At 38.2% G+C, this 9,525-nt stretch overlaps 1 protein-coding gene across 1 annotated transcript; it reads right to left on the reverse strand.

Moving 5' to 3' along the window:
- Window positions 1-350: 350 nt before the first annotated feature.
- LOC149248550 (cationic peroxidase SPC4-like) lies at window positions 351-1,945 on the reverse strand. Its single transcript, XM_089456076.1, has 4 exons — window positions 1,794-1,945; window positions 1,383-1,674; window positions 593-787; window positions 351-497 (listed from the first exon to the last, which is right to left on the reverse strand). Exons 2-3 carry the CDS (start codon window positions 1,638-1,640, stop codon window positions 782-784), a joined length of 264 nt encoding a protein of 87 aa, XP_089312202.1. The 5' UTR covers window positions 1,641-1,674; window positions 1,794-1,945; the 3' UTR covers window positions 351-497; window positions 593-781.
- Between the last annotated feature and the right edge of the window lie 7,580 nt (window positions 1,946-9,525).

A 9,525-nucleotide genomic window follows, 5' to 3' on the forward strand; every position in this document is an offset into this window, starting at 1 on the left:
TTCATCAAAACTTACCAACCCACAGTAAATAGCATTTATTGTTTTACTGACATTTACTGACGGTAAGTAAAACTTTTACTTCATGTAAAATTCATTTAATGCTGGCCTGTACTTCAACCATTGACTTCATTTAAATCGCATCGCAGAATCCCATTTGGCAGAACACAATAAATGGAGCACAGGCATATGGTGCGATCTGCGATATGCGATCGGATCGCATCGCACCATTGTGATCGGGGAAATCAAGTGAACAAAGTGGAGGAACCAAGCACACATGCGATATGCGATCTGCGATCTCATCGCATCGCAAATCAAATAAACGTGCAGTTGAAATTATTATTTCAATAGGCCAAATTGAATCCTTTGGAGCCAAAAATGTTCATCAGCTGTGTCAAATTTAAAGTTGGAGTTGGTATATTGGCGAGAACTACGGATTGACTGGCGAACTTTAGGCTATCTCTGCATCCAAGTGGTACTGGAAATTTTGGGCCTCCTGCCTTCAAAATGATGATTTCTATTAATCCTCCTGCAAATTTCCATTCAAAGCAACAAACCCAAAATTATAATTACGGGAAATTAGGGTACTACCAACCTGGGCGACGGAGTCACGAGCAGCCAAAGCCAGAATGTCTGCACAAGTTACAACCCCAGTGCAGCTAGCTTCTACAGCGGTTTTAATTTCGTCGATTAGCTGCAAGGCCCGGGTTCTCAGTGATAAGTTTGGCTGAGCCTGTTGCTCACTGGGGTTTCTTTTAGTTCCTGTCAGCAACACGGACCCATCTCAACCCTTCCAGATATAACATCACGAATGTTAGAATATTTTTATGGGTGTAAAATCTGGGTGAGAATAATTGTAAATCTATTATAAATACTAAAATTTCAATTTCAGAACCTGGAGTTAGTAATGGAACTTGTTTTCATATTTTTTGTATTAAAGAAACTATCATAAAACTCTGTATTTGTATTAAAGAGGCGTGCAAATTCTAACAAGTATTTCTTTTCAAAATAAATAATAATAACCTTTTTTTTACATAGATATCAGCATACAACAGATTTTTCTAAACATAAATGGAAACGTGGCCAATCTTGTAAACATAAATGAAAACCTTGCAACACAGTTACAAACATCTCGCTCAAAAGAAACATCTAGTTGATAACAAACATTTCTCTACCCATTTTATCCAAACTGCAGATTTTGGAAATATAATAGAATTCAACTAATATTACGGAAATATCTTAGAATTCTACAAATGTTATCAATTAAATTTTAAAATATTTCTACAATCTGCTGTCTAAATAAAAAGTACCCCAAATCTACAATAAAAATAAAAATTCCCGACAAACAGTCTGCTTTTATCAAACACCCATACTTTCCACAATACCTGCACAAAACAGTCATGGAAATGAAGTCTCAGCAAGCCAGCGGCCTGAGTGATATCTTCGTCCAAAGCCGGCTCAAGTACTGATTTCACTATGTCCTCCAAGTCGGGGCAACTGTCCTTATAAAATGTCCACGACAGTCCATGCACAGGCTTTGACAGATCGTGTTCATGGACAACTAATCCATTGGCAGAAATTATGCACGCAGAAACAAATACAAAGAAACCCACAATGTAGCTAACGGCCACGTACTTCGTCATCGCTTCCTTTTGCAACTATTCTGAGATTCAAAACCTATAGATTCACAGTTAAAATTAATTGTAAGACTAATGGCATCTGCAAATACATATATAGTTGTAATATAAGCTACATAGCTTATTTCAAGCAGACACTACCGATTACCAAGATCTTACCTGTGATTATTGTAAAACGAAACTCCAGGATGATTGATATAATTGTTGCAGACCATTGGAGCCCTATTTATGAAAAACAAAAACAAGAAGGAAGCGTACAGGAAAAGTCTGGTGACGTTACAGTTTCTTAGCCCGTGAAGGCCTAAGTCGCAGGCTGCCTGCTGCTCTGCCATCTGCCCCCTGCCTCGTCACCGAAAGTAACTTTCGTAGACAAAGATATAGAGCACATGGTCGGCTGGTAAAAATTTCAAAATGATTTCTCAACACCGATTTCAAAATGACTTCTCAACACCGCCGCCAAAAATTTCAAAAGGACTTCTCAACACCGCCGCCCAAGTCCACGAGATTCCTTGCACCCACTGCAAATCAATTTGACTAGTTCTTACCTTAGTTTAGTTTCTTCTGTTTTCTACGTAAATCAATTTAAAATATTTTACTTTGGGATTTTTCCAATAAATTAAATAAATCAATGTAATTATATAAATAAATTTTGATAAGCATTAATTTATACGGTTATATATATATATATATTTGGGGGAGATTTAGGGGAGGGTCGCCATTACATGTGCGCCCTCCCTGCCACGTCACAAAACCATGCGTCAAACCACATGGAGCCGGTACGACACCTGTCCACCGTGGAGCTCCATGTGTTGGCCATCATATCATTGCATAAAACTTTGGGTTCGCGCCATTTCACAGGTTTGTTTGGGGTCATTGTTGCCCATTTTCCCTTTGTCTTTTTGCTCGGGGCCGGTTGTTGGGCGAAGCCCCCCGCCGAAGATGGCACGGAACAGCCCCAGAACCTGCGCGCTTCGCCGTTTATTCGTGTGTTGTTCGAAGTGTTTGTTCGGTTGACAGGGTTTGTGTACCTGCGCGCTTTGCCTGGTATGCAGGTGCTGGTGCAAATGTTTGCTGGAGTTTCAGGGTTTGTGGTTGGAACAACGGTTCTGCTTTTCTTGTGCTTTTCCGCTTGGATTTCTTGGTCGTTCTGGAATGTCATTTTTTTAGCATGGAATGCCAATTGTTTAGCATTTCTCTGGTGGTGGTCTTATTCGGTGATTTTGTTGTTTGGGGAGGAGTCGGTCGCAGTTTTACTGAGCTCGAGGTAAAATAAGAATTCGTTGTTTTGTGCTGGTGTTTTTGGTGGTTTTCTATTCCCTAATGGATTTTTCTTCTCGTTGCAGGTGTGGAAAAGGTCGGTGCAGGTGTGGAGAAGGTCTGGCGAGCTCCGGGGAAGGTGGGGGAGGTCGACGACCATCCATGGCCTGTATCCGGTAGTATTTTAATCCTACCAGCAATTTCTCTGTGTTTTTCAACACAAGCAACTCTATTTGGATATTTTGTAAACTTTCTATGGCATTTTATGGCATTTTTTTGAGGATTTTTTTGAGGGTTTAGGATTTTTGGATATTTTGATGCTGTTTGTTGTTGAAGGTTTAGGGTTTTTGTGGAAATTTCGTTGTTTTTACTGTTATTTTTGTTGTTTTCGTTGTTATTTTTGTCGTCCCATGCTATCCTCGGCCGTCCCATGCCATCCTTGGCGAAGGGCTTCGCCCCACAGCTGGCCCCGAGTAGAAAGACAAAGGGAAAATGGAACATCGCAGTAATGACCCCAAACAAACCCTCGAAACTCTCTGTCGCTGCTCTCAATTGACTTGCATAACTTGTTGAGATCGAAGGCATCCTTTGGAAAAATCTCACCATCATCTTTTTCTGTAGAATTCATGTAAATTTCGAGTGGACTTGGCTTGGCACTTTGACATGCCTATCAGAGTAGCCCCTTGTTACTGTGTTTGCTTTATAGATAAAAACGCTGCATTTTTATTGTCCCTGCTATAGTATTTTTTTCATTGAATTTGGGATTTCATTCCATGTAGATATGACTACTTTTGTACATTTTAGCAAGTTTAGTTTTTGAACTGTTTCTCTGGTTTGGTTGGCTCTAGCATCATAACCTGACCAGGAAACTTTTGCTAACATAAACAGAGTCAAGACAGAACTGCAAGATAATCTACGCATTTGAACAATAGCTATTGCAACTTTAATATTGTCAACTCCTTAACTGCCTTCTTGTGGCAACATGCTGAGTTATTCTTGCATGTTAACGTTTGTGTTTTTATGGTTTGTACATTAGAAGCGAGCAGGAGGTGTTTCTAATTGCGAGTCTAGACTTCTATTCAATGGTAAGTGATTGTGGACTTGCCCAGCACTGTCATCACATTATAACTGTTTTTGTTTCTAATAAAATTTATATGGTAAATATGTTCGATCTAAATTAGGACACTATAGTGGTGTAGTGAATGCAGACCCGTTAGAAGAGATTTACAATGGCACTTATTTTTTATAAGTTGAATGGTGTTCCTTTAGATAACGGTCCACTTATTGGAGCCATAAGTGAGTTTAGAGCTTTGTACAGTGCTGCAAATTTGATGCCTTCAATGTTGAGATCGAAGGCATCCTTTGGAAAAATCTCACCATCATCTTTTTCTGTAGAATTCATGTAAATTTCAAGTGGACTTGGCTTGGCACTTTGACATGCCTGTCAGAGTAGCCCCTTGTTACTGTGTTTGCTTTATAGATAAAAACGCTGCATTTTTATTGTCCCTGCTATAGTATTTTTTTCATTGAATTTGGGATTTCATTCCATGTAGATATGACTACTTTTGTACATTTTACCAAGTTTAGTTTTTGAGCTATTTCTCTGGTTTGGTTGGCTCTAGCATCATAACCTGACCAAGAAACTTTTGCTAACATAAACAGAGTCAAGACAGAACTGCAAGATAATCTACGCATTTGAACAATAGCTATTGCAACTTTAATATTGTCAACTCCTTAACTGCCTTCTTGTGGCAACATGCTGAGTTATTCTTGCATGTTAACGTTTGTGTTTTTATGGTTTGTACATTAGAAGCGAGCAGGAGGTGTTTCTAATTGCGAGTGTAGACTTCTATTCAATGTTAAGTGATTGTGGACTTGCCCAACACTGTCATCACATTATAACTGTTTTTGTTTCTAATAAAATTTATATGGTAAATATGTTCGATCTAAATCAGGACACTATAGTTGTGTAGTGAATGCAGACCCGTTAGAAGAGATTTACAATGGCACTTATTTTTTATAAGTTGAATGGTGTTCCTTTAGATAACGGTCCACTTATTGGAGCCATAAGTAAGTTTAGAGATTTGTACAGTGTGCACAGAATAACTTATAGAAATAGTTTTATCATAATTAATATTTTACAGAAAGACATATTCCATTGAAAATTTCTTATTAACACACAGTTAGGTTGCCACAAGAAATCACTACTAGGTTGTAAGCCAAAATGTTTCTGTGCCAAGAAAAAGATACAATCCATCCAAAATCCACATCATAATGTGTTTAGAACCAAAAACATATGACACCCCTATTCTTTATGGCCCTGAGAATCTTGACTGCCAAAACTCCCTGAGTTACCTTCTTAAGCCAGGTAGGTTGGCCTACCAGTCAAGGGATGATTAGGAAATGGTTGATTGATTCCATATGATTGATTCCAATTTGCAGCTTCCAACCATGGAGGTATTGAGTACCCATACCTCACATTTTCACTACTGACCCCTGCATTAAGTGGAGGTGTGTAATGAGCATACAGAGAATTGACACCAGCTCTTGTAGGAACAAGGCAAGTGGGTAAACCCTCAGTTTGATAGTGGGGCACTTGAATGTTTTTGAGATCTTGGAATAATGGTGTATTATTTGCAATGGAGTCAAATGAGTTTGAAATAATCTTGGTTTCATCAGCTATTCTTGTATCGTTGATCATCCCTTGTTCCTTTTCAATCATTTGTTGTGCCTTTCGTTTTTCCTTTTCCTGTCTTGCCATTTGCTTTTGTTGGTCCTTAACTTGCCTTGCTTTATCTCTTTCAATCCTTTCTTCTGCTCGACGTTGTGCTGCAACAATCCTTGCCGCCTTCTTCTCCTTGACCATATCCTTCTTTTTCTGTTTTAATTCTTGCATTTCAAATTTATTTTTTTCTAACTCAACTAACAGGTTTATATAGTTCTCTGAGGTGAGTAATTGTGAGCTTCATCCCAGACGAAGACTACCCGGTGCACCTTGCCTTTTTTTCATTGATACTCTCTCTACTGGTAGCTTTAGGAACCGTCCAAGTGTCTTCTCCACCCCTCCCACCTGCATGTCATTGCTTGGTACTTCCCTTTCAGTATCTGTTGGAACTGATTGAATCATATCATTATCTTCATTTGATGCCTCATTATGTCGTTCATCTTCTTCCATTGATCTATTGTCCACAAAAAAATGAACAATTTCACTGTTCAATTCTGTTGGTTGTGAGGGCATGTTCATGCTTTCTTCATTGGTTGCTGAGACACTATGTGCATTCATATTGATCATTGCTTCTGCTAGCCATGAAGGTGGGGTTATTTGTCTTAGCAATGTCAATTGGTCATTGTCAACTGCATGTTCAACAATATCATTAGCAATATCAGCAACAGGAATTTCATGTTCTTGAGTTGGCGGAACAATCTCCATGTTACTAGGAATTTGTTCATTGTTATATTGTGTTTCACATACAGTTTCATCATCTTCAGCATATAAGTGTCCTTGAGACAGGGAAATCATATTACCAGCTGCAACAACATCATCTTGGTCATCTACTTCTTGCACTTCAACACCTATTTGGACATTCCCTTCTTCCTGACCATCCACATGAAATGCTTGGCTACAACCAGTATCATGCATAAGAGCATCATAGTTCAGTGGCCAGATTCCTGTCCTCCTAAAGCCAGCCTTGATATTTGATGGTGTCAAAGCCCTTTTAAAAGCTTTACTTGCAAGCTCTGCTAGCTCAAACCTTTTCACCTCAACCCCTGGATTCTTTGCCATCCATGCAGCACGCTCCGACCTAAAATAGTTCTTGAAAGGGCCAAACACACTAACATCAAGGGGTTGCAGCCTATGAGTGGTTTGAGCGGGCAATGTCAACAGGTCGATGCCTAAATTGTTTGCTTCCTCAATTGTTTGTACAGCCATGTGGCTCCCATGGCCATCTAATATCAAAAGGTGTCTGTTATTAGGCGAGACGCCACCTGGTACTGATGCAGCAAAGTGAAAAATCCAACTTAGAAACAGTTCTTTAGTCATCCATGCATGGGGATGTGCAGCCATGCATGCACCTGGTTCACAGTTCTGTATATAGTTTTTCAGTTGATTTTTACCTTTGAATAGATAAAATCCTGGGATTGAAGTACCAATTGCATTAACACAACATAAAATAGTTATCCACTCCCTGCTCTTGGGAAAAATCTTTGGCACATTTCGGCTCCCTCTCTTGGCAATTAGCTGCATGCCACAATTCCTCCCTGCCTGTAAACTTGTTTCATCACAGTTCCATATATGGTCTGCTCCATAAGAATGTTTATCGTAAGCACTAGAAATTGTATCATAGAACTTTTGCACAATTGTAGGGCGCAAATTTAATGCTCTGTCTTTGTCAAGGCCCTCAACAGTACGCAATACAAGTTCTAGATGCCTTTTTTTAAACCCAAACCACCATGATTTACTAGGAAACCCATCTTTGAATGGGTTTGGCCTCCCTTGACAGATTTGAGCAACTGTTGATTTGAGTCGTATCAACTCTAGCCCATGTCCCAGTTGGGCCATCTCTTTACACCACTCAACCACCTCGGCCTCCTCCTCCTCAATCATAACTGTAAGAGGCCCTCTACGTTTTGTATGAGTCAGTCCATTTATCCAATAATGTATTGATGAGGGGGGAATACCATGTTTTTTTGCAGATGCCCGAACTGAGTATCCATTAAACTCTATGTTGTCAATTGCAACTAACATTTGTTCTTTTGTCCATCCTCTTATAGCACTGATATTTTTAGTTGAGCTTGCCCCTTGGACTGTTGTTGATGGTGGTTCTGTGGCTGATGGTGTGTTAACATCAGCGGCTGTCACATGGTCATCTTCAACAATGTTCCCTGGTGCATTGCTGGCATTGACATCAGCTGGCCTGTCATCATGAGACGATGTGCATCGCAGCTGCGCACCCCTTGTCACTCTCCTGCCACTTCTCCTTGTACGAGTAGAGTAAATTCCTTTTGCCATAGATGCAACAACCTGTAAAATTATTGCATGCATTTAGAAATTAGAATATATTTCAAATTATGATTTATTACTTCTGCAAAAATACTTTTCCTCTATTACAGGAAATTATCAACATGTATGTTGCATGTAGACATTAGAATATATGTCAAATTATGCTTTATTACTTCTACAAAAATACTTTTCCTCTATTACAGTAAATTATCAACATGTATGTCACTGTTTTCATAATGAGAGTAAATGTTTCACTTTCATAGGGCAGTGTCAAAATTTTGCAAATGTCATTCCAAGTAAATCCATAGTTCATCAATTTAGCAACTTTTATGTCGATTCAAGTAGATTCTATGTTAGTTGTTTCAAATACCATTTTCCATTTACACTTTATACAGCTAAACCAATGAGGTATGTAAACATGTATGAATTACGTCATTCTCCTTATAACTGTTAAAGATTAGGGAACACAAGTAATAAGCAGGTCTATTCAATATGTACTTACCCTATAGAGTAGAGTGTAATCATTACTAATGGTTGAATCAGTGCCATAAGTAGAACCATGGAAATCAAAGTAATGAGGAAACAAAGCTTGTTACATTAAGATATGCGTATACAACGATTACAGTCTATCCATATGTATTGATTATGTATTACATTAGGATATGCGTATATAGTGATTACAGTCTATCCATATGTATTGATTATGGAGAGAACGGTACTCTATATACCAATAAGAAAAAAGGTATTTATATAATAGGAATGACTAAGAGTGAGAACCCCGGGATATCATGTTGTATATTGATTAGCTTGTCACCTTTGTACCTTATCTAAGCTTATGAAAAGCTATGGAATTAGAACACAGTGGTTACACATGACTCTTTCTAACCATGCTTGTTTACCTAATCACTTGCTTGTCTCATTCTCATTACACTCGGCATAAGTAATAGCACGGATATTTTATAAGTAACATCATCTAAAGGTTGACCTATCAGTACTAACCTAAGAAATACATGTATAGATATGATAAAGTACCTGTATCACAGGTTGGTTATCTCCCTAATAGAATGGATTCAGCTTTAATATACATATAACATATGTAATTATATAGAGCTTTGTTCTAGCTCACTCATAGATAAGGGTGAACTGAAACCATGCTCAGATACTAATACGAGCTTTTTAGTGTATAGAGCTTACTAGTGATAAGATGAATGAGATCCATTGAATATGATACATACTTTTGTTCAATGTATTATGTTATATAGCTTATACAACTTAGCTTCATACTAGATCACGTATTGAGTAAGATACACGAGTTTCATCAATTCCAATACTCTGACCGTAATCATACTAGTATACATGTTCTAACTTATAAGTAATCTGTATAGGTATATCCCTAATTAACACTATCATAACATGTAAGAAACACAGACCCTTAGTAATACATGTTCCTTATCACTAGTCACAAGCTTCATTAGTATCACTAAACAGTTACTCAGCTTAGGCTATGATCAGAGCTTGTAGCGTTTCATCATAGTTCATAAGGTAAGCATATCCATATTCAACATACAAAAAACAACACGTCTTAAGCATAAGATGTAATCAGAGCTATGACCAAGTTGGTTGATTAGATGG

This window comes from Pinus tabuliformis, chromosome 7 (assembly GCF_031772625.1).
Source record: "Pinus tabuliformis cultivar Carrire ecotype Pingquan chromosome 7, CPIR1, whole genome shotgun sequence".
Classification (NCBI taxonomy): Eukaryota; Viridiplantae; Streptophyta; class Pinopsida; order Pinales; family Pinaceae; genus Pinus; species Pinus tabuliformis.